Raw genomic sequence first — 24,236 nt, 5'->3', positions numbered from 1 at the left:
ACATCACGTGACACGCCAGCGACACAGAAACACACGCCAACGCACACGGCTGCACAGCGGGCAGGGGCGGTTAGGGGAACGGGAGCCGGGGGCCACCCATCTTGTCCTCTGCGGGGCGGGCTGGGGGGCAGGGTGAATGCATAGAACACGTCATGTGTACACGCTCAGGGCGTGGCAAGAGCGTGCGACCCACGGGCACATGGGATGGACACGCAGTGTGCTTCATGAGGGACGGGAACAGGGAGGAGGGGGAGGAGGAGCACTGAGCCCTGGCCAGGCCCAGGACCACCCGCAGGGCACACATGGGGCACACGTGGGCTCGATGGTTGTAGGCGCCTGGGCAGGCGGCACACATTTGTCCGAGAACATGCAAAAGACACCAGCCCCCAGACCACACACCAGGACGCACACAGACAGCAGCCGACAAGCAGACACATCATAGGATGCGGGGGACGCGTAGAAAGTCAGGGCACAGCAGACCCTTGGAGATCCCCTGGTCCACCTGAGGCCCAGAGAGGGGCAGCTGTGGGCCCGATGCCACTCCAGGCGGTGGGAGCGGTGCCCCAGCCATGCTGCAACCCTTCTCCTGTGGCCCCAAGGCCGTGGGACTTCCAGAAACACCTGGGCTGAATGGGGGTCCTGTCCAGCCAGGCAGAAGAGGGGACTGGGGGCTGGGGTCTGCTCTGGCATCTCCCAGGCAGCCCGAGATGGGAACAGGATGGCTGTGGCCAGACTTGGGGCAGACTTCCTGTCCTGCAGAGGGTGGTTCTGGGAAGGGACAGGCAGGCCCCCAGGTCAGGACAGCCCACCCGGGGTTACGCACATGGCCATACTGACACGCACACAGGACAGGGGAGAACTCGGCTGTCTGAGCTGGAGTAGAGGCAGAGGGGTACTGTGTTCTGGGAGGTCACATCTATATGGCCACACACACACACAATGCACACACACAATGTACACACACACACAATGTACACACACACAAATGTACACACAAGTACGCTTCACATGACCTGGGACCCCGGGGTCCACACACACACACACACTGAGTCCCTCGCCTGTGCACACATAAGCCCCATGCCAGGGCACGGCACATTTGTGTACTTGTGTGTTCACCTTTCATGCTGCTGGGCCACAGAGCGGGGGCCTCTAACACTGTCCTTTCTCCCACGCACCACCTACCTGCCACCAAACCCACAAACTGTGCCTGTGCTGGCAACACAACAGGGGAGGTGCTAGCCCCTTCCTCGCACCAGAAACCCAGGCCCGCGTACCCCTCAGTCGCACCCTGGTGTGGGGAGCAGCCTGAGGGCTCAGCAGGAGAAGTGTCAGGGATGGGTCTTGGGACCCAGCCCACCCTGAGTGGCCACTGCCACACTGGCCACTCCAGTACGTCTGAAATAAACAGTTCCCCAAACCCGAGTTCCCTGAGGCAGAGCCCAGAGCATCCGATGGGGCAGTGGGGGACACACAGTCCTCTCCCAGGTCCAAGGCGGGTGTGTAAGGAAGGGGTCATGTCCTGATCTTTGATCTGTGCAGGGAAGTCCTTGGCATTTTGCCTCATCAGTAACATTCCTACAAGTAGCCCTTTCCTTCCAGGAGGCATTCGTGTGGTCCCTGCACCCATGCCAGCATGCATGGTTTGTGCCTGGTGTGGCCCCTGCCTGGGGCCACCTCAGCCTTGCCATGTGTGAGCACACTGAGGGGTACCAGCTTCCAGGGGCTCGGGGCTATGCTGGGCAGAGACACGGAGGAAGATGAGGATCTGGGTGTGAGTGTGCAGAGCCCTGAGGCCAGGTAGGCAGGAAGCTCTGGCTGCACAATGATGTAGCCATGTGTGTGGCCACACGGGCACTGGGCAGCACCTCTGGGGAGAGGGGCGGGGCAAGGACAACTGGACAGACAAACCCAGATGGGGCCACATCCTTAGAAGTGTGTGTATACGCACATGTGTGTCCGTGTGTGTATTAACGCAGGGCAGAAACACACCATGCAGGCCAGGCGTGGTGGCTTAGGCCTATAATGCCAGCACTGAGGGAGGCCAAGGCGGGAGGATCACCTGAGGTCAGGAGTTCGAGATCAGCCTGGCCAACATGTCAAAACCTCATCTCTACTAAAATACAAAAATTAACCGGGCATGATGGCAGGTCCCTGTAATCCCAGCTACTTGGGAGGCTGAGGCATGAGAATCGCTTGAGTAAGGGAGGCGCAGGTTGCAGTGAGCTGAGATCGCGCCACTGCACTCTAGCCTGGGGGACAGAGCAAGACTCCGTCTCAAAAAAAAAAAAAAAAAAAAAAAAAAACAAAAATAAAAAACACACCATGTAGAGAGCCCCTAACACACACACATGCACGCACATGCATGCCACACACACACAGCTGCATTCTAGGTAGCAAGGGATATACATTTCTGTGCCCTCCCAAAGCAGGTGGCCAGTACACAGTGTGGAGGGCTCTATCTGAGAAGACCTATCAACACTTCAGGCACATCCTGGACACACACACACACACAGACACACACACACCCTTCCGGGACACACTGCAGCCCCTGGAGTAATGAAGACATGGGGTGTCTGCCACGGCCTGCGTGTACCTGGGCCTCCCTGGATCCTCTGAGAATGTGAGTGTGAGTACACACACACCACCCGCCTGGTTTGTAGCAGACACAAAGGGCTCGGGTATCAGTGGCTTCGTTGCTGTTGCATTAGGTTCAAACACTCAAACACAAAATTCCACGTACACAAATGGCGTGTCCACAGATCTGTGGTCTCACTCACACACACACACCGTTCACGGAGGACAGAGAGGGGCGTGGTGGGCAGCTGTGTTACACTCGGCTGCAGTCTACACAACAGCCCTGGTGAAGGGGGAAGCTCAGACCACGCACACATACCCGAGGCGGGGGCAGGGGGGTGCTCTGGTGCATCACACACATCACACGCACACACACGCTGGGGTGTCCACACGTCTTGAGCATGTGCCGGCGGCATGCATGTTGGTGTGCATGTGTAATCACGCCTGCTGCGATCTACGTGCGGGGGCAGGGGGGTTCCATGGCCGGGTAAGGTCCAGGGACACCAGGGTCTGCCATGGGGGTGGAGGAGGGGTGGGGCTGCCTGGGTCTGTTTTGAGGGTGAGCCTGGAGCAGGGGATGGAGTGAAAGGGGTGGTGGGGGTATTGCTCCCGATGTGGTGGGGGAGGGGTCTGGGAGAGAGAAGGGTGGGGGGCCTACAAGCCCAGCGTCCCCCCAATGGATGACGCCAAGACCACCCCCAGCACCACACAGCAAATGATGATCATGATTTTCTTCTGCAGCAGAAAGAGGAGCGAGACAGGGAGACAGTGAGAGAGACCGACACATGGACAGATGCAGGGACAGACGGGGCAGAGGGTGGCAGGGAGAAGAGGGGAGAGAAAACAGAAACAGGAAGAGGTCAGAGCCAGAGATAAGGCTTCCCACCCGCTGCCATCACTCACCTCAGCCCGGGCTCAGCCTTGGGCTCCCCCGCCTACCCCCAAGCCGCCTGCCCCGCTCACCCTCCGGGCCTTGCTCTGATATTTCACTGCTTTCTTGGTGTCAGACACAGCTCGCTCCACGTAGTCTACAGAATGTTCCACATTGTACTCGATGCGGTCAATCATCTCTCCCTGCAGACAGAGGAGATGTGCACAGGGAGGGATGGGGACTAGGCTGGAAGAGGGGACCTCGGGCCCAGGGAGGTTCCCAGGGTGGCATGGGTGGCAGAGCCGGTACCTGGCTCTCTACAAGCATGGCCATGTCCACAAACATGTCGTGCAGCTCACGGATGCTGGTCTCCAGCTTGATGATCTCATTGTGCCTTGTCTCGATCTCATTCAGTGCCTGCTTCGTCATCTGTGAGTCCATTTTGATCTAGGGCGACGAGGGAGAGAGCTACAATTCCCCTTCACCCCAATGAGCGCCTCCACCGCAGCGGAGTGGCCGGGGCCAAATCCGATGTCATTTACTAGCTGAAACCTTAGGCACATTATTTATCTGCTCTTGGCCTCAGTTTCCCCACCTAGAAAACGTGAATCATAACACTGCCCACCTCACAGTGTGGTTGTGAAGACTGAGTGAGTTAAAATGTGCACGTCGGCCAGGCACAATGGCTCACACCTGTAATCCCAGCACTTTGGGAGGCGGGTAGATCACCTGAGGTCAGTTTGAGACCAGCCTGGCCAACATGGCGACACCTCGTGCCTACTAAAAATATAAAAATTAGCCTGGCATGGTGGTGGGCACCTGTAATCACAGCTACTCGGGAGGCTGAGGCAGCAGAATTGCTTGAACCCGGGAGGCAGAGGTTGCAGTGATCTGAGATCACACCACTGCACTCCAGCCTGGGCAACAAGAGTGAAATTCCATCTCAAAAAAAAAAGAGTCAGGGCTGGGCGTGGGGGCTTACACCTGTAATCCCAGCACTTTGGGAGGCCAAGGCAGGTGAATCATGAGGTCAGCAGATCAAGACTATCCTGGCTAATGCGGTGACACCCGTCTCTACTAAAAATACAAAAAATTAGCCAGGTGTGGTGGCGGGCACCTGTAGTCCCAGCAACTTGGGAGGCTGAGGCAGGAGAATGGCGTGAACCTGGGAGGCGGAGCTTGCAGTGAGCCGAGATCGCGCCATTGCACTCCAGCCTGGGTGACACAGCGAGACTCCATCTCAAAAAAAACAAACAAGGCCGGGTGCGGTGGCTCAAGCCTGTAATCCCAGCACTTTGGGAGGCCGAGACAGGCGGATCACGAGGTCAGGAGATCAAGACCAGCCTGGCTAACACGGTGAAACCCCGTCTCTACCAAAAAAGACAAAAAACTAGCCGGGCGTGGTGGCGGCGCCTGTAGTCCCAGCTACTCGGGAGGCTGAGGCAGGAGAATGGCGGGAACCCGGGAGGCGGAGCTTGCAGTGAGCTGAGATCCGGCCACTGCACTCCAGCCTTGGCGACAGAGCGAGACTCCGTCTCAAAAAAAAACAACAAAAAAAAAAACAAAAAAACCAAACAAACAAATAAAAAAAGAGTAGGGAGAGGCTGTAACCTCAGCACTCTGTGAGGCCAAGGCAGGAGGATCACTCGAGCCCAGGAGTTTGAGGCCAGCCTGGGCAACATAGTGAGACTTTGTCTCTACAAAAAAAAAAAAAAAAGGAAATTAGCTGCACATGGTGGCACCTGTGGTCCCAGCTACTCAGGAGGCTGAGGCAGGAGGATTGCCTGAGCCCAGGAGGTCGAGGCTGCAGTGAGCTGATTGCTTCACTGCACTCCAACATGGGCCAAAGAGTGAGACCATGCCTCAAAAAAAACCAAAACAAACAAACAAACAAACAAACAAACAAAAACAGCCAGTGGGGAAGAGACTCCAACCCACAGTCAGATATGCCTCCTCTCCACAAACACCCAGCCTGAGCCAGGTGACTCACTTCCCAAATTACTCACTGCTCTTACCACATTGAGCCACTCCTCTCCTCTACAGCCTGCCATCGCTCCCCACACCCAAGGCTCCATACCTTCCCTTCAGCAGTCAAGGCCCAGACTCCCTCTCCCCTTATCTCCTGCTTATCCTATGACCATTCTATAAGCGGAAATCATCCAACGGCTGTTTGGACAGTGTTCAATCTCCCTGTCTTTGTGTGTGTGTGTGTGTGTGCGCGTGTGGTTTTTGTTCTTTGTTGAGACAAGTTCTCGCTCTGTGGCCTAGGCTGGAGTGCAGTGGTGCTAACAGCTCATTGCAGCCTTGACCTCCTGTACTCAGGCGATCCTCCCACCTCAGTCTCCCGAGTAGCTGCAACCACAGGCACACGCCACCACACCTGACTAATTAAAGCAGGTCGTTTCACCATAGAACTGATTTGTCTACATTAAAAGAAACTGTTTTCTAAATCAAAAAAACGTTTTTTGTAGAGATGGGGTCTCACTTTGTTGCCCAGGCTGGTCTATGGACTCCTGGACTCAAGCCATCCATCTGCCTTGGCCTCCCAAAATGCTGGGATTACGGGTGTGAGCCACCATACCGGGCTGCTCAATGCATTTTCAACAAAGATCAGTTCTCCAAATAACAATGAGCTGAAAACTTTTAAGACAGTCATAGCGCATCCTTTAAACCTGGTCTAGAACCCTTAACCAGAGTCATTTTGCCACCAGAAACAGAAATGGAGACAGGAGTGGGCAGGCCAGGGCAAAAGTCCACTGAGAGAAACAAGAACTAGGTTCGGGGAAAGCCCATCTTTTTTTTTTTTTTTTTTTAGAGACAGAGTCTGTGCCCAGGCTGGAGTGCAGTGGCAAGATCTCGGCTTACTGCAACCTCCGCCTCCCAGGTTCAAGTGATCCTCCTGCCTCAGCCCCCAGTAGCTGGGATTACAGGCATGCACCACCATGCCCGATTAATTTTTGTATTTTTAGTAGAGACGGAGTTTCGCCATGTTGGTCAGGCTGGTCTCGAACTCCTGACCTCAGGTGATCTACCTGCCTCGGCGTCCCAAAGTGCTGAGATTACAGGCATGAGTCACCACACCCAGCCAGCCCATTCTTTCATATGTAAAAGGTCAAGAGCAGCACAGGGGGCAAACCTAAGCAAAACTAAAACTTGCTTTTTAAAAAAAAATCTTCAAAACGTAGGTAAATTAGGCTGGGTTTGGTGGTTCACATCTGTAATCCCAGCACTCTGGGAGGCTCAGGCAGGCAGATTGTTTGAGCCCAGGAGTTTGAGATCAGCCTGGGCAACAGCAGAAGAACCCCCATCTCTACAAAAACAGGTTTTTTAGGCCAAGTGGTGGGCGCCTGTAATCCCAGCTACTCGGGAGGCTGGGGCAGGAGAATCGCTTGAACCCAGGAGGCGGAGGCTACAGTGAGCTGAAATCTCGCCATTGCACTCCAGCCTGGGTGACAAGAGTAAAACTCCATCTTGAACCAAAAAAAAAAAAAAGTTTTTTTAATTAAAAAAAATAATTTCTTTTAATGTAGGCAAATCAGTTCTCTGGTGAAACGACCTGCTTCAGTAGCAGAGTATGTCGTGTATCCTAGGGCTCAAGAGTTCTGACTCTGAAACTAGACAGGATTCAACTCCTGGCCCTCCCCTTCGCTCTGAGATCTTGCCAAGTGATTTCATCTCTCTGGGCCAGTTTTCCTCATCTGTGAAATGGGGTTTCCTCGAAGGGGATGTGTGAGTATTAAATGAGTTGGTGGGTGAATGTGAAGATGGGAAGTGCTTAGAACAGAGCCTGGCACACGAACGACTCTGCCATCTGATGGGGGTGCCTTCCTGCTCCGCTCCCATGGAATTCCCCAGTTCCTGGCTCAGGCTTTCCGCTGCTCATTTTTCCAGGGTGAACTTAGGACCTTAGTTCAACCTGAACTTAGGGAGGGGAGGCAAAATTTTCCAAAAACAGAACCCGCCCCACCCGCGGCTCACGTCATCTGTGAAGATAGCCAGCTTCCCGCTCTCCAGCATGTCTTCCAGTTCTTCGTTGGTGGTGGTCCTTCCAGCTGCGGGAAGAAAGGACGCCCTGCTCAGCGGCTGGGACAGCCTGGGGGCCTGAGCTGGGGTGATGGGGCGGGGACCCGGAGCCCACCCTCCCAAGCCGCCTTAGGCCACTGCCCCCCTCCAGAGAGGAAATGCCTGGAAGGGGGCTTGGGCAGCCTCGAGGAGTTTGGGGTCCTGGGGTGGGGGGCACACGCACTGATCTCCAGTTGCCGCTGGATCCGGTCCTTGCAGCGGTCCCGGTACTTGGACTGGGTCGCGTTATATTCGGTCATTACCTCCACGAACTTCCGGGACAGTGTGGAGTGCTACGGTGGGGGTGGGAGGACAGACGGATCAGGGAGGGAATCAGGGAGGGAGTCAGGGAGCAGAGACCGAGGCAGGTGAGGAGGCAGTGCACGGGCGGAATAAGGACGCGCTGAATTAGTTTACGGTCCTTTCTTCAGCCTGGGCCGCGATCCCAAACCCTGACAAGTTCATGGTTCCCTACCCGCCCCGTACCCCCATCTTAGGCTAGCACCAGCTAGAGACACTGCTACGGAGCTGAGATACGGCTCGGCCCCGCCCCGGGGCCCCGCCCGCCTCTAGCCTCGCCCCCAGAGCCCCGCCCCAGCCCTCCCTGACCACGGCCCCGCTGGTGCTTGGCCCTGGCCCACCGCCTCCAGCCTGGGCTCCTCCCGAGTCGGGTCCCGGCCCGGCCCCCGCTGGGCTGCCACCTCCTACCTGGGTCTTGCGGATGCGCAGGTCCGCGGAGGAACGGTTGAGCCCCTCCTCCTGTTCAATGCTTTGCTCGATCGCTGCGGGAGAGAGGGCGCAGTGAAGGGCGGGAGACCCGGGGCACATGGGGCGGGGGTCCGGGGAGTACGAAGGGTCAACACCCCGCGGCAGAGCCAGACCCGGGGAGAAAGGTCATTCCCAGGGCGAGTGGGAGCAGCGGTGCCCCAGGGTAGGATTAGGAGCCAGCAGATAAACAGACGAACAGAACAGACTTTTGAGGGGGTTCCGAAGACCGGCAGGAAGGGATACTGAGGGTCAGAGGGTCACCAGACAGAAGGGAGCTATTTGTTCTAGTGGCAGAACTGGCTCTTGGAAAGTCCCATCAGTGGTAACTCCTGTCCAACTCCATGAGGGGGTGCCGGCCCACCCCGCGGGAAGGGGCCTTGTAGGTGGGGTGCTCCCTACTTCCTACAGCCCCTGAACAGGGGGCAAGAACGCAGCCCGCGTTTTTTCTGGTGGAAGGTAGTCACCTCCAGGTGGGTCAGGTTCTAGTGGCCCCTCTTTCCCTGGGGAATTCAAGGGCAAACACATGGATATTCTAAGGCAGAAAGCAGCCCCCTCTCTGCCCTGCAAGGTGATCCCCGATCTGGGAATTCCCACTTCTGAAGGATGCTCTGGAAAAGTGCACAGATTAACTGAGATTCCTGCTTCCGGATCACGCACTCCTGACACTATCATTCCGATTTTCTAAAAAAAAGATTGTGGTAAAATCTACCTCGGTGAAATCAGAAAATGCAGCAGGGATGAATCACCAGCCCTCTCAGACCTCACCAGCCTCCAGGCCATTCCTAGGAGCCTCACTCTTCCATTCTGCTGGCAGTGGGGAAGGTACCCGCGGATGGCACCCCAAGGCTCCCCCGATTGAGTGACAGCTCTGGCCCAGCAACACACGGCCCAGGGATATTGGAATCAGCTGGCCTAGATTGGGGCCCTACTGTCAGCCTTGGGGCTGGAGCCAAGTCCAGAGAGAGGGGTCTCTTGCAGGATCTCACTGACTTTTTACAACATTCCTGGAATTTCAGTGATACCAGTTCATGTTTTAGACTAGAAACTCAGGTTCCAATAGGTGAAACCACTCACTCAAGGTCACACCCAAAGCATGAGCTCATGCCACCAGCTGGAAGAGGACGAAGAGAATCCTGTCTTCTTTCCTGGAGGTCTGAAAGGTCAACTTCTCTAAACCACGGTCACTTTTCCAGCTTCTTTCTCAGGGCATTCCTGAACCCCTCACCCACAGAGCCCTCCCCAGGGTCTTACAGAGAGTGTTCAAGGTCAAGGCTTGATGGAAACCATTGAGCCCAGCGGATTTTTTTTTTTTTTTTTTTTTTTTTTTTTGAGACGGAGTCTCGCTCTGTCGCCCAGGCTGGAGTACAGTGGCCGGATCTCAGCTCACTGCAAGCTCCGCCTCCTGGGTTTACACCATTCTCCTGCCTCAGCCTCTCGAGTAGCTGGGACTAAGGGGCCCGCCACCGAGCCCGGCTAGTTTTTGTTTTTGTATTTTTTAGTAGAGATGGGGTTTCACCGTGTTAGCCAGGATGGTCTCGATCTCCTAACCTCGTGATCCGCCCGTCTTGGCCTCCCAAAGTGCTGGGATTACAGGCTTGAGCCACCACGCCCGGCCGGAGCCCAGGGGATTTTAAACTGCCAGCAGGAACCCTGTTTCTGAGAAGGAATTTCAGGGGCTATTGCAGAGAATGAAGAGAGATCAGGCAGGTAGGTGCTCCCAGCTCCAGCTCAGCTAGAACAACCTGACTTTTATGTTTTATATATTGGGATTCTTTGTATGACTTTGGAAAAAAAAAAAAAAAAGATTTTGATGCCCTCCACCCCCCATCCCTAAAACAAGCTAATTTTGAAATTGCTTTCATTTTTCTTACTATACTGATAAGGAAGCTGAGAGTAGGGGACTTGTCCACGGTGAGCTGATGGTGGAGGTTGGACTCTGTCTGCCTGGATTTGCACTTAACATTCTCCCAGATTCAGACAGTTTCCATCCAGCAGACTCTCCTGAGTACAAAGGGCTTGTTTTTACAAATCCACACCAGAGCTCACCTATGGCCTCCCCTTGAGTCCAGAGGGCATGGAGTTAATACCCTGGACCAAGGTCAGTGCTCTCCGGGCCAGGTAGCTGATACAGTTCCTCTTCCCCAAAGCCTAGCAATGTGCTTCGGACATTGGAGGTGCTCAGCATACGTTTTCTGATACGGAATTACCAGGAGCATGCAAAACATCGTGCCGGTAACACTGCTATTTCCCTGGTATGAGCAGACAAGGAGGTTCCCAACCCACGGTGCTTTGGGGGAAGGTGGTTATTACCAGCACCCTAGTCCTTAAATTAGAGTGAATAAATGAACATTTGGCAAGGCCGTCTTGAAAGCTCGCCAGCCCCTGATGTCAGCCACACAAGTCCAATCTGTCCTGAGCCAAGGATACCGATTCAGAGGCATTTGCTGGGCCCACCCACTGGGTGCTCCGTGCCATGCCGGAGTCCTGCTTAGGAGAAATGAGGACTTAATGAAATCGAAACCACTCGAAGACCACCTTTTTCTAGTGAACCTTCATGCTGGTGGAACCAGCCGGGCTCAGATGCAATTTAGACAAACACTCTCCTCTCCCTTATTTCCTATCATACATCTTTCTCCAAAGAATTGGAGCAAGGGGGAAAGCTGGGGTTTTGTGCTTTCTCACTGTTTAATAATCTGGCTCCTGGAACTTTGTAGAAATTCCTTAGAGAAAGGCCTGTTTTTCTCAATGGATGGCAAAGTTCTTTTTTTTTTTTTGAGGAGTCTTGCTCTGTCCCCCAGGCTGGAGTGCAGTGGTGCGATCTCGGCTCACTGCAACCTCTGCCTCCTGGGTTCAAGTGATTCCCCTGCCTCCCAAGTGGCTGGGATTACAGGCGCCCACCACCACGCCCGGATAATTTTTGTATTTTTAGTAGAGGTGGGGTTTCACCATTTTGGCCACGATTTAGTTAGGATTTCGAACTCCTAACCTCAGGTGATTCACCCACCTTGGCCTCCCAAAGTGTTGGGATTATAGGCGTGAGCTACCACGCCTGCCCCTCCCCCCCCTTTTTTTGAGACAGGGTCTCTGTCTGTAACTCAGGCTGGAGTGCAGCAGCATGATCTCAGCTCACTGCAGCCTTGACACCCTGGACTCAAGCAATTCTTGTGCCTCAGCCTCTCGAGTAGTTGGAACAAGAGGCACGCACTATCATGCCCAGCTAATTTTTTTTTTTTTTTTTTGAAATGGAGTCTCTCTGTCACGTAGACTGGAGTGCAGTGGTGTGATCTCAGCTCCCTGCAACCTCCACCTCCTGGGTTCAAGCAATTCTCTGCCTCAGCCTCCTGAGTAGCTGGGATTACAGGCGCCTACCACCACACCAGGCTAATTTTTGTACTTTTAGTAGAGACAGGGTTTCACCATCTTGGCCAGGCTGGTCTTGAACTCCTGACCTCGTGATTCACCTGCCTCAGCCTCCCAAACTGGCCCAGCTAATTTTTGTATTTTTTGTAGAGACAGAGTTTTGCCATGTTGCCCAGGCTGGTCTTGAACTCCTGGGATCGAGCAAATTGGCCTCGCCTTGACCTCCCAAAGGCCTGAGCCACCATGCTCTACCCACCGTTCTTTTCCTCCCTGGTTGAGGGGTTGAACTCCTCACCTTTCAATTTGGACCGAACCTTGTTGGCCGTCTTCTTGATGTCTGCAGTGAGGTCCTCCAGCTCCTGTTTGGTCTCTAAGGGGAGAGCGAGGACAAGTGAGATGTCTGGGTGGGAACCCCAGAGCCCTTCTCCTCCCACCCCACAGTCACTGGCAGCCACACTCACTCTCATCTGGGTTGGGGGCAGCCAGGATGGCGCTATGCTGTTTTTTCACCTGCTCCACATCCTCCGACAGTTTCTCAATGCAGCCCCGGATCTCTTCCACCTGGAGGAGAAAATCGGCTATACCCAGCCAAGTTGTCAGGCCAAACAACGGGTTCCAGGGGAACCAGCCAGGGTTCAGGGGAAGGACCAGCCCCAGAAGGGCTGATAAAAGGCCAGGGAGAGCGCAGGAGCAGGGAAGTGGGGGACAGGAAAAAGGAAGTTGTTGGTGGCTAAGGGCTGGGTGCTGGGGCTGGGGCTGGGGCTGGGGGCTGGGGCTGGGGGCCTTGGAGGCCCATTACCTGTTCAAAGAACTCATCCATGAAGTGGTCCCGATCCACGTGGACCACCTCCTCTTCATCATCACTGTCTTTCGCCTGGGGGCAAAGGAAGGCTGAGTCCATGAGCAGGCCCTACCTGGGTCCCCAAGGCTGGCTCCCGGCTCTCCTGCCCTCTCCCTGCCATGCACACACAGGTGCTCCCAGCTCCAGGCTCAGAGAAGGGGTCCTGGGAGGGGTCCCATGCAGGGGAGATGACAAAGGCATCAAAAGTATCTGTCAGCCCAAAGGATTCCTTAGAAGAAATTGGCAAAAGACCCCCTCTCAGGGCAGATGTGGCCTTGGGGGCGCAGAGTCAGCCTTGACCAACCAATAGGGATGATTTCAATATTTCAACAACCGGCTCAATGTCAGGCTTGCAGTAACTGACCCTGGGCTCCGTGAAGGGTCCTGGACGGGAGTCCCAGGAGCCTGGATCTCCCTACTGTCCCTGCTCTCCTGCCCGGATCTCACTTTACTCCTTCTCTTCCTCTCCTGCCCCACCCGACCAGACATGTCCCCTATGCAAGGTCACTTCACTGACAGTGGCAGGCACGAAGTTGAGCAAGCAGTGAGGGCTGGATAAGAGACACAGGCAGCACCCCGACCTCCCTTGCGCCCTGTGCCCCCCTCCTCCCGCCCACTCTTCCTCCCCTCCCAGCCGGCTCTCCCTCGCAGTGGATTCACTTCCTTTCATCCAGCCCCTTCCAACTTCACACCCACCTACTCTTGCTGGCTTGGATTTCCCGGTTGCAACCTGCAGCTGCTCAACCCTCCACCCGCAGGGCTCAGAGACACAAAAGGATTTACCCACCCACAGCACCACTGCCACTGACAGACAGACTCGCAACACAGACAGAAGAGCTGACACCCAAGGCACACAGGAATAGGCCCCCCGACACCCACACGGAGATGCACGGATGCTGGCGTTCACCCGCACGCAGACTCAGCTGAGCCGCACTGACGTGTGCGGACACTGGCGTTCAGCTGCACCCCCGAGGACATTTGGGAGGGCTCACTGGGCTTGTTCTTCCAGCTTCTCCGAGCCTCATGTCTGCACACACGCTCAGAGCTGGACAGGAGGAAAGGCTGTAGGGGAGGCGCACCGTGCTACACACGCCTGAGTCCTTCTCTGCTTGGGACAGAGGTCTGACAGCAAAATCTGAGCCCATCAAGCTTAATGACATCTGTAGCCCTGATCAGTCCCAATGGAAATGCATACAGAGTTCATCCTGATTTCCAAAAAGAACCCAGCCAGAGCTCAGACAGAATCCAACCCCCAGAGCCTGGGTGAAATCAAGACAGGATCCAAACAGCATCCACCTGGGGGTGTAGTCCGTTGGCATCTAAAAAGAAGAGCTCGCCAGGGTCCCAGCGGAATGCAGACAGGGCCTGACAGAAACCAGACAGGCTCGGACTGAACTAGCCGAGGCTCACACAGATCCCAGACAGATCCCAGACAGCTCAGATTGAACCTAGACAGGGCCAGATGGGACCTAGGTGCAGTCCACACAGCCAAAACTCAGGATCACCAGCGCCCCACAGCCCCGGGAAAAGCCCGCACAGCCCGGGGGGCCTCCCGCTCCACGCTCCTGAAGCCACCCCAGCCTTCCTGCTAAGCCCGGCCCAAATGGAGCTCCAGGGAGTCTTCACACAGACGCGGGGCCCACACTGTGTCGGCAAATGTGTTCAGCACTTGTGGTGAATTTCCAGACAATCCCAAACATCTGCCTGGAAAGGGGGTTTCCTCCATCTTGGCTCACAGCTGCCCCCAGAAAGTGGGGTGGCACAGGTGGCATAAGTTGGGGACCCTGAGAGGCTCTGGGATGCTGGGCTCACCTCTGGGGACCCATCGGCCTACCCTGATGCTCTTCATTTTCTCTGTTCTCAAAACCCAGCTGTGCTACAAGGCCTTCTTCCCCTAGAGCCGAAAGCCTTCCTCTGCCCTTTCCCTCCCTTCAACCACTCACTCAGCCACCAGCCTCACGCAGGTCATGCGGCCTCTCCCTGGCCCGGGAGCCTGAGGACTTTCCCGTTCTCTGTCTCTCTCCCTTCCCCCTGCTAACGTTAGGAAGTCCTTCCTAAAATCTAATTTCAATCTCTCCTGTTGTTCTTGGAGCCACCTCCCTTACGTTCATCTCTGGAGCACCCTGGGCTACCTATTTGTCCTCAAGAGAGGAAGAAAGATAGAAGGCCCCAGTGTGGTTTATTTGGTATAATAAATACAAAGAGAGCTGGGCGCTAATAATCCTCTACCATTTACAAACACTTTTACATCCATAATCCATTTTGATCCTCAGCGCCACCAGCCCTGCGAGAAAAGCTGCGCAAACATCATCGTCCCCATTTCACAGATGAGGGAACAGGAAGCCAGAGGGGAAAAAGGAGAGTGACTTGCCCAAGGGCACCCAGGCCATATAGGGCCGGAAAACCATGGGCATCCAGGCCCGCAAAGACCCCTGTTAGGCTTCAGACTGCGCTACCTCCCCCGCTGACTTTCCGCTCCCAGTTACTTTCCCTCTCAGGTGAGCGCCTGCTAAATCCCGATCTGGGGAAGGCTCTGTGTCCGGACAACCTAGCAAAATATGATCACTTGATGGTATTTTTTGCATAAGTCTTACATGCTTGTTATCTCATTTAATCTTCATTAGAACTCTGTAAGGACCATTGGCCAACATAATTAAAATTATGCAAATATTTAGATGGTGTTTTACAATGTGCTGGGCATTGTTCTATGTGCTCCACATATATTTATCCATTTCAGTCTTACAACAGCTCCCTCGGAGGTATTATTATTATTATTATCATTTTTGAGACAGAGTCTCGCTCTGTCGCCCAGGCTGGAGTGCGGTGGCGCAATCTCAGCTCACTGCAAGCTCTGCCTCCTGGGTTCACGCCATTCTCCTGCCTCAGCCTCCCGAGTAGCTGGGATTACAGGCACCCGCCACCATGCCTGGCTAATTTTTTGTATTTTTAGTAGAGACGGGGTTTCACCGTGTTGGCCAGGTTGGTCTTGATCTCCTGACCTTGTGATCTGCCCGCCTCAGCCTCCCAAAGTGTTGGGATTACAGGCGTGAGCCACCGTGCCCAGCCCCTAGGAAGTATTATTATAGCCCCTGTTTATAGATGGGGAAACTGAGGCATAGAGCTAAATAACTTAGGCCAGTTGTAGTGGCTCACGCCTGTAATCCTAGTACTTTGGGAGGCTCTGGTGGGAGCATCGCTTGAACCCAGGAGTTCAAGACCAGCCTGGGCAACATAGCAAGACCATGTCTCCACAAAAAATACAAAAATTAGCTGGGCATGGTGGTGGGCATCTGTAGTCCCAGCTACTTGGGAGGCTGAAGTAGGAGGATCCCTGGAGCTTAGGAGGTTGAGAGACTGCAGTGAGCCGTGATTGTGCCACTACCACTGCACTCCAGCCTGGGTGACAGAGCGAGACCCCGTCTCTTAAAAAAAAAAAAAAAGGAACTTGCCCCAGGTCAGCTGTTAGAAGACCATTTGGCTCTACCCCTGAGCCTCAGTCTCTGCATTTGCTGAATGGTAACAACGCCTATCCCTGGCTGATCCCATGTTACAGACAAGGAAACAGGCTCAGAGAGGTTGCTTGACCTGCCTAAGGCTTCACAGCAAATAAGGCCAGAGGTAGGACCTGAACCCAGGACTGTCTGGCACTAAATGTCAGGCTCTCTCCCTTCTGTCCTGCTGACAGATGGCAGTCCCTCCTGGTCACAAAGAGCCCACTCTGCCATGTCCTCAGGATTGCTGAATTCCTGTGGCCAGGATGGAAAATCAGTAGGAGGGGCCCAGGGCTGCAGGAAGAGCTTGGACAGGAGGCCAGGCCTCCCAGCCTCCGTCTGTCTTGCTGTGTGACCCCAGGCAAACCTCGACTCCTCCCTGGGCCCCGGTTCCCTCGTCGCTGAAATGAGCAGGCTGGTGCAAGTATCTACCCTGCTTTGAGGGGCCCTCCCTGCTCTGAGTGATGCATATTTAGTAATGAGCACAGCATCCATTTCTGGAAGAACTTAGGCCAGTCGAAAAGAAAGCAGGCTGTGGGCAAACCAGACTACCTAGGAAAAGATGATCAAATGTGCCCCAGTCTACTTTATGGTGGCCTCAGGTTACAGGTGAACGATTCAAGCCTCAGTTTCCTCATGTGCAAATCGAGGAGGATAACAGTTCACACACATGTAACACATATATGCTGATTACCATGAGTTGGGTGCTATTACAAGTGCTTTGCATTTCTTTTTCCCTTTTTTTTTTTTTTTTTTGGAGAGATGGGGTCTCACTATATTGCCCAGGCTGGTCTCAAACTCCTGGGCTCAAGAGTTCCTCCCTCCTTGGCCTCCCAAAGCTCTGGGACGACAGGTGTGAGCCATCGCACCCAGCCTGCATTTCTTGTTTAATTCTCACGACCACTCCATGAGGTCATATTCTTACTCTCATTGGACAGATGAGGAGGTGGAGGCGCAGAGAGATTGGGTAACTTGCCGAAGATCACACAGCTGATGGGATGACTCAAACTCTGCTCTATAGCACACGGCTCCTTGAGCACTTGAGGGGGATTGAAGGAGAGAGTGCAGTGCCCCTGAACCCCTTCCAGAAGCACCTGGGGACTGCGCATATCAGATCCCAGCCTCCAGCTGTAGCCTGACCTCCTCAGGGGCTCCCTAAGTCCAGGTCTTCCACGCGGGAGCCACCACGGGCCTCGACATGGGCCTCGTGTGTATGTCGATGCGGAGCGACAGCAAGGACAGATACGGAAACGTAAGGAGGAGAGTGACAGTGAGAGCCAGCAAGTCAGTGACCAGAGAGACAGATGGTGAGATGGTGACAAAAACACAGAGGCGGCAAGAGACTGGAATTGGGTGACAGAAAAGTCAGAGGGAGAGAGTGTGCATGCGTGTGAGTGTGTGTGTGTAAACACATGCGTGCCCCAGCACTGACACACACGGGCTCCCCGTGCTCCTCAGGGGTGCAAGCATGATCGTTTGATCCGAGGCAGCAGCCTCCCCCCATGCCCCTTCCCCCACCCTCTGCCTCAGTCCATCTGTCTCCCTGGCTGGGGCCTCTCCTTGCTCCCTCCCCCGTGCAGCCTGGCCCTCTCACCCCGACCTCTCCTCCATCTTTCCTGCCTGACCCCTTGCCCCTTCCTCATCCTCCCTCTGCCTCATGGAGTCATTCATTCATCTAACAGATGCGTTGGATTTGTGCCAGGTGCTCTATCTCGGTGCTGCTGGCGATGTGGTGGTGAAGAAGACAGGCGAGAAGGGCCTGCCTCCAGGGAGCTGGCATTCCAGTGGGGGAGGCAGACAATGGGAGGTGAACAAGACCATTTCAGATTGTGCTGAATAGCAGAAGGGAGATAAGCAGAAAGATGGGATCGAGAGACACGGGGATTGGGGGGGATTGTGGAAGGATTTCTACAGGACAGTCAGCAGGGCTTTTCTGGGGAGGTGACATCTGAGCTGGGCCCTGAAGGAGCCAACTGTGCCACAAAGATGGGGAAACAGAATTCAGGGCAGAGGGAACAGCATGCACGAAGGTCCTCGGACAGGAGTAAACTTGTGTGTTTGGATGTCAGAAAGAAGCCCAGTGCCGGCCCAGCGTGGTGGTTCATGCCTAGAATCCCAGCACTTTGGGAGGGCGAGGCGGGAGGATCATTTGAGGCCAGGAGTTCAAGACCAGTCTGGTCGACATAGACCCCATCTCTACAAAAGTAAAAAGAATTAGCCAGGCATGGTGGTGCGCATCTGTAATCCCAGCTACCTGAGAGGCTGAGGCAGGAGGATCCCTGGAGACCAGGAGGTCGAGGCTGCAGTGAGCTGTGACTGTGCCGCTGCACTCCAGCCTGGGCAACAGAGGAAGACCATGCCTCTAAAAACATTTTTTAAAATATAAATAAAGGCAGCCCAGAGCAGCTGGAGGATATGGATCCATCACCCAGGGTTCGTGGTCTCCGCCCCCTGTGATTTCAGGGCTGCGTTTCTAAAGCACCTACTATGCCTGCCTCATACCTGAGGGCCTTCAGGGCTCGGGACCGTCCCTCAGCAGGCTTCATCCTGTCCAGCCTCAGATTCAGGCTCCTGCACTGCAGGCCCCGCCTTCTTCCCAGGTTGTCTCCCGACTTCTCCCGCTTCTCCCGACTTCTCCCGACTTCTCCCGCTTCTCCCGACTTCTCCCGCTTCTCCCGCTTCTCCCGCTTCTCCCGACTTCTCCCGCTCGACTCTCAGACCTCAGCCCTCCCTGTGCCCCTCCTGTCTTCTCCCATAACCCACCTTCCTCTCCACCTCACTTGCTCTGCTCTTTCCTCTTGAGCCCCACTCTGCCCTCACTCCTTGGACCCTGGGACACCTATTTAGCTGATTAACTCCTCATCGCAGCCTCCACATCCAGCCTAGCACCAACCAAAGCTGCCTGGTAAACTGGACGCAGAAAACCCTGGTTCAAGCCCACCTCGACCATTAAGAGTTATCTGACCTTAGACAAGTCAGGGTTTTTTTCCCCCTCTGGCCCTCAATGTACTCCAAAATAAAATAGGTGCCATGTCCTGCCCATCGCAGGGGGCTAGTGTGATGTTGAAGAGAAATAAACCATCTGCTGGGTAACAGATACACAGCACTGTTGGGCGCCAGGCCCCCTCCTAGGCGCCTTGCATATTAACTACTTTCAATCCTAAGGATAACCCTGTGAAACAGGTACTCTTACTTCTCCCAATTCATACGTGAAGAAATTGAGGACCAGAGAGGTTAAGCAACTTGCCCAAGGTCACACAGGAAGTAGCAAAATTAGAATTTGAACCCAGACAGTCTGGCTCCCGAAACCACTGTGTGACAAACGGACTTGAGAACCTCTTGGGAATGCCAAGGTACTGTTGGAAAGACAATCAGTCCCCTGGGCTAATGTCCCCTCCCACCACCGCCCCTGCCTCATCCCTCCCAGTGTCTCAGAGACCCCATTTCCAGGTCTCCCACACCCTGCCCAGTGTCTCCGGCATCCCAACCTCCTCACTCTCAACTGTAGCCGGGAGACCCTTACGCTACCCGAATCTATCAGCTTTTCCCACCCCGCCCGCCCCCTCTTGAATCTGCAGTTTCCCTGAGCTGTGACTAATACCAAAGCCACCACCTCCACTCAGCCCCTTCACCCTTCCACACCACCTCTGGCAGCCACAGCCAGCAGGATTCCTTACCTCTGAGCAGGGGCCCCTGACTCATTCATGAGGCCTCCCCCTCCCCTGCCTCCCCCTTACCCTGCTTAGCCTTTTCCCTCCCTCTTTCTTGAATTATACCCCAATTCCACACCACCCGATCCCAACCCACTTCCATTTCCCTGGGTTTTGGAGTCATGGAATAGTCCTGGTAGCTGGCGAGCTGGGTTCAAGTCCGGATCCCTCACCTGCTAGCTGTGTGACCTTTGGCAAGTTATTCAACCACTCCGGGCCTCAGTTTTCCCAACTGGAAAATGAAAGAGCCTCTCTGTCCACTTGCCAGGAGGTCGGTGGGGCTCCAATGAGATCACAGATGAAAGCCTGCTCTGCAAACTGCACCATGAGGAGGGGAACTGACAGCACCGATGCTGAAGCCGGCCTGCCTGGATCTGAATTCTGCCTTTACCAGCTGTGTAATTTGGTCTAATTACTTGACGTCTCTGAGCTCAGGGTCCTTATCTATAAAATGAGATAGCATATATCTATATATCTAAAAAGATATTTATATATCTATGAAATGAGATAACCAGTCTCATAGGATTGCTGTGAGGATCAAAATGAGCGAATGTGCATAAAACACTTCAAACAATGTTTATTATTACTGTCATTTTCCTCATGCCGGAGTGTATATTCGGTAAAAATGTAATAAAGAAACCTTCAAAATTCCCTCCCTCAGCCACCAGCTCCTCCTTGCTTCCCACTTGACAACCTGTCTGTCCCCAGAGACAGCAGTCACTTGCCTCCAAACACCTTCTCTTCTGTCTGTAACCTGGGTCCCCACCCCGAAATCCAGGGACAGCTCTTCACCCCCAGTGCTGAAACTTCTGTTTCAAAGGCCAGAAAAGCAGAGACCTGTGTCAACCTGGCAGATGGGAAACCCAGATTGTAGTCTGCCCCCCACCCACTTGCTTGGTGACCTTGGGCAAGTCCCTTCCCACGCCTGAATCTCAGTTTCCTCATCTGTCAAATGGGGTAATAACCCCTGGGTTAACAACCCACCAGTTCCCTGTAAAGGCTCAGTGCCTTGGGCAGCTTAGCCGGGCCGGTACCCTTATTAACATAACACCAGGGACTGTCAGCGCTGCCTCCTCTGGCCCCAGGTCATTTCTCCAAATGCCCCAGCGTTCTCCCTGCCCCGGAAACCATTCTCATCCAGCCTCACTCCCCAGTTCCTCCAGGCAGCAGCCTCCACTGCAGTCCTTACCCTGTCCCCACAAAACCAGGGACTGCCTGGCCAGACTCCTGGAGCCGGGCCTCTTCGGGCCTGCAGACCTGGGGCCTGCATCAGCCCTTGACTGCCTAGGGTGCCCCAGTTCCCCCCAGCAGAGCGCGGCCCGTGTTCCATGGCCCTGTCCTGCACATCCCCATGTCCCACCTCTGGGTCACCCCATCTCAGGCCCTGGCCCTCTGGCTCTCTCCGGAGGCCACCTCTTCCCTCCCTGTCTCAGAGAGATTCCCCCTCCCTATGGGGAGTGACACGCGTGTGTGCACACACACACACACACTTCATTCACTGCCAGGTACTGGCATCTCAGTCCCAACCTGTGTCCTTCCCTGTAGCATCCCCTGAATCTGGGTCCTGCTAGCCCCCCCCCCCCCCCCCCCCCCCCCCCCCCCCCCCCCCCCCCCCCCCCCCCCCCCCCCCCCCCCCCCCCCCCCCCCCCCCCCACTCTCAGCCTGGCCCAGTCACCGCCCCCATGCTTCTCTTTGGCAAATCTGCCCAGGGGATGACAGTCCCCTCCGGTCTCTCCTGACATCCACTCTCTCCCATCTCCAGACCAGACCCCGGGGCCCTCCTGGGAATGCGGGGTGTTCGAGGCCCCTGAGACCCTTCCTGCCCCCTCGTGTCTTAATGGCCTCCAACCCCTTCCAGCTACTGTCCCCAAAATGCAGGTTCACTGGAGAAACATCAGGCGCCTGAAGATATTGGGGTGCCTTGGCCATCAACCTCCGATCTCATCCTTCGCCCCCACGTTCCAGCACCTCCCCCACTCCATCCCCACGGGCTCCCCAATACTGGGGTCCCGCCCCCCCATTCTCCCCACCCCCAAGCTCACACTCCGCAGCTCCTGAGTCCGATCCTTCATCCTGCGACGGCTCCTCCTCCTCCTCCTCCTCGTCCTCCTGCCTCTGTTGCTGCTCCCGGTCTCCCGCCTCGGTGCCGGAGGCCGGGGTCTGGGGGCGCCGGGGGGCGCCGCGGCCGCTGCGGGGGGCCTGCGGGCCGGGGCGGGGGCGGGGCCGGGGGCTGCTGGCCGAGGGCCGGGCAGGGGCAGGGGCAGGGGCCTGGGCCGGGCTCGGCTCTGCCGGGCTGCGGTGGCGATGCGGCTGCGGCACAGGGTAGGATGGAGGGATGCGGGAGCCGAGCGCGGGGGAGGGGGGCGGAGGGAGGTGAGGAGGAAGCGAGGGCGGGGGGAGCGGGAGCGCGCAGGGAGCAGGGGGCATGCGCAGCGCCCGGGCCGGGGGCGCCTGGGGGTTGTAGTCACCGGCTTGGGGGACACCCGAGGAGGGGGCGGGAGAGGCCTGGAGGCGGGTGGGGGTGGGCAGAGCCCCAGGAGCAGGGAGAGATGCGGAGGGCCAAGAGGAGATGCTAGGGTGGCCTGGGGGGGTGGGGTGGCCCGGTGGAAAGAGGGGGTGAGGGAATGAATTCAGGGAATAACCTGGGAGCCGGGATGTGGATCCCTTTCCAGTAGACACAGATAGCGGCTGTGTTTTGTATCTGGTGTCTGCGTGAGGCTGCGCGCGACCACCTCTGCGTGCGAGCCCGTGTGTGTTCCTGCAGGAGGCTCTTTAGACACTAGAAATAGAAAGACTGACCCTCTGTGTGGTTTTTACGATGCAGGGAACCAGCCAGGTGCTTGCCGAGAAGGACACGGGGCTTGTGTTGCACAGCCTGGGCCTCTCCCGCTGCAGTGGGTCTTGGAGCTCTGCTTGTCTGCCTCCGGGAACAGGGTGCTCACTACCTCCCAGGACCTCCTGGCCCATCTGCAGATGGCTCTGACTGTGGAACATGAAATTTGTCCTTAGTGAGAGGGGAAATCAGGCGCCCCCGAGGGTCTGAGTGACCTCTTCTGATGCCCACCTTTCCTCTCCCCATCCTTACACCACACCAACTCCTCCCACTCCTTGCAATGGGGCGCCGGCCCCCAATGGGACAGGTCTTGACTCTCAATCGATCCTTCTGCCTCAGCCTCCCAAAGTGCTGGGATTACAGGCCTGGGCTACCGCACCCGGCATTCTCTTGCCAAGTACCCAGTGACCTCCTTGGTGCCAAATTCGTGTCTGATAAACCCTCATCCCACATTGCCAGTCGGGCCTTACCATCCCTGACCTCTCAGCAGCATGTGACTCTGAGGAGCCCCTCTTCCTGAAACTCTCCCTTCCGTGGTGCTCCGCCTGCCCACCCCCCCACCCCCCCGCCGAGCTGACCTGTGAGTGTTGTCTCTAGCCTTCTTCCAGGTCCTTCCCTTTTCCCACAGCCCCTCAACCTCAGGGTTCCCTGGGCTCCGTCCATTCTCTTCTCTTTTTTTTGTTTTTTTATTTTTATTTTTGAGTTAGGGTCTCACTCTGTTGCCCAGGCTAGATACGGTGGTGCAATCTTGGCTCACTGCAGCCTCAACCTCCCAGGCTCAAGTGATCCTCCCACCTCAGCCTCCTGAGTAGCTGGGACTACAGGCACACGCCACCACACCTGGCTAATTTTATTTTTTGTAGAGACGGGGTCTCACTATGTTGTCCAGGCTGGTCTTGAACTCCAAGGGTCAAGTGATCATCCTGCCTCAGCCTCCCAAAGTGCTGAGATTACAGGCCTGGGCCACCACGCCTAGCATTCTCTTCCCTCTACCTGCACCTTTCTGCACCTCCGTGTCTGCAGTGCCCACATCTGTACCTGCGAGCCAGATCCTCCCCCTGTAAGACAGCCCCTACTATGTGCCTAAGCTCTGAGCCAGGCACCAAGAAGACAGAGACTGAAGATGCCACCAGAGCCATGAGTAGACCCATGACTATAGTGGGCATGGCTAGCGCTGACGTGGGGACCTCAAGGAGGTGGCTGTATCCTCCCCAAAGTGCTCCTTCCTGTGCTCTCCCTCAGAGATGGCATCATCTCCATCCACCCAGCCACTCAAAGCACAGAAAGCTGTCCTTGTCTCCCCATCATTATAATGCCACCACATCCTGGGCATCCACCGTGTTGCATTCACTATGCTGGTGGCTCCCAGAAACCTCCCAACCTCACAGTAGCCACTGCTAAGATCCCAAGTGTATAGACCAGGACACTGAAGCTTTGAATGGTCACATAACATATCCAAGTTCACAAGGTTAATAAAGGGCAGGACTGGGGTCTTGTTTGTATTTTTTCTTTTTCTTTTCTTTTTTTCCAGAGGCAGGATCTCACTCTGTTTCCCAGGCTGGAGTGCAGTGGTGCAATCACACCTCACAGCAGCCTCGACCTCCTGGGCTCAAGCGATCCTCCCATCTCAGCCTCCTGAGTAGCTGGGACTACAGGTGTACACCACTGTGTCCAGCTAATTTTCTTTTCTTTTTTTTCTTTTCTTTTCTTTTCTTTTTTTTTTTTT

At 55.4% G+C, this 24,236-nt stretch overlaps 2 protein-coding genes across 4 annotated transcripts in view; both read right to left on the bottom strand.

The window, feature by feature from the left end:
- Positions 1–7,613, bottom strand: part of LOC126944241 (zinc finger protein 688) — a 437,324-nt gene extending 429,711 nt beyond the window's left edge. The window contains exon 1 of the mRNA XM_050773559.1: positions 7,610–7,613. The gene's annotated coding sequence lies outside the window, so the exon portion shown is untranslated. The remainder of the gene's footprint in view (positions 1–7,609) is intronic.
- Positions 102–22,008, bottom strand: STX1B (syntaxin 1B). Of its 3 annotated transcripts, XM_050773554.1 has the most exons (11): positions 21,720–22,008; positions 12,435–12,509; positions 12,097–12,196; positions 11,931–12,005; positions 8,216–8,289; positions 7,692–7,800; positions 7,424–7,497; positions 3,755–3,892; positions 3,538–3,648; positions 3,205–3,309; positions 102–3,108 (listed from the first exon to the last, which is right to left on the bottom strand). In XM_050773554.1, the coding sequence occupies exons 1-10, from the start codon at positions 21,747–21,749 to the stop codon at positions 3,229–3,231; spliced, it is 867 nt and encodes a 288-aa protein (XP_050629511.1). In that variant the 5' UTR covers positions 21,750–22,008; the 3' UTR covers positions 102–3,108; positions 3,205–3,228. The 3 variants fall into 3 exon arrangements, with proteins under 3 accessions (XP_050629511.1, XP_050629510.1, XP_050629512.1); XM_050773553.1 differs by having other exon boundaries at positions 102–3,309; XM_050773555.1 differs by lacking the exon at positions 21,720–22,008 and adding an exon at positions 13,264–13,307 and having other exon boundaries at positions 102–3,309.
- Positions 22,009–24,236: the final 2,228 nt, after the last annotated feature.

The sequence above is a fragment of the Macaca thibetana genome, chromosome 20, assembly GCF_024542745.1.
Source record: "Macaca thibetana thibetana isolate TM-01 chromosome 20, ASM2454274v1, whole genome shotgun sequence".
In the NCBI taxonomy this organism is placed as follows: domain Eukaryota; kingdom Metazoa; phylum Chordata; class Mammalia; order Primates; family Cercopithecidae; genus Macaca; species Macaca thibetana.
This window is presented reverse-complemented; position numbering and strand designations above follow the sequence as displayed.

Coding starts and splice junctions, on each gene's coding strand:
- STX1B (XM_050773553.1), bottom strand. CDS start 21,749: ATGAAGGATCGGACTCAGGAGCTGCGGAGT. Junction 12,510..21,719: donor GGACTCAGGAGCTGCGGAGT/GTGAGCTTGGGG, acceptor CTTTGCCCCCAG/GCGAAAGACAGTGATGATGA. Junction 7,498..7,691: donor CCAGCGGCAACTGGAGATCA/GTGCGTGTGCCC, acceptor TTCTTCCCGCAG/CTGGAAGGACCACCACCAAC.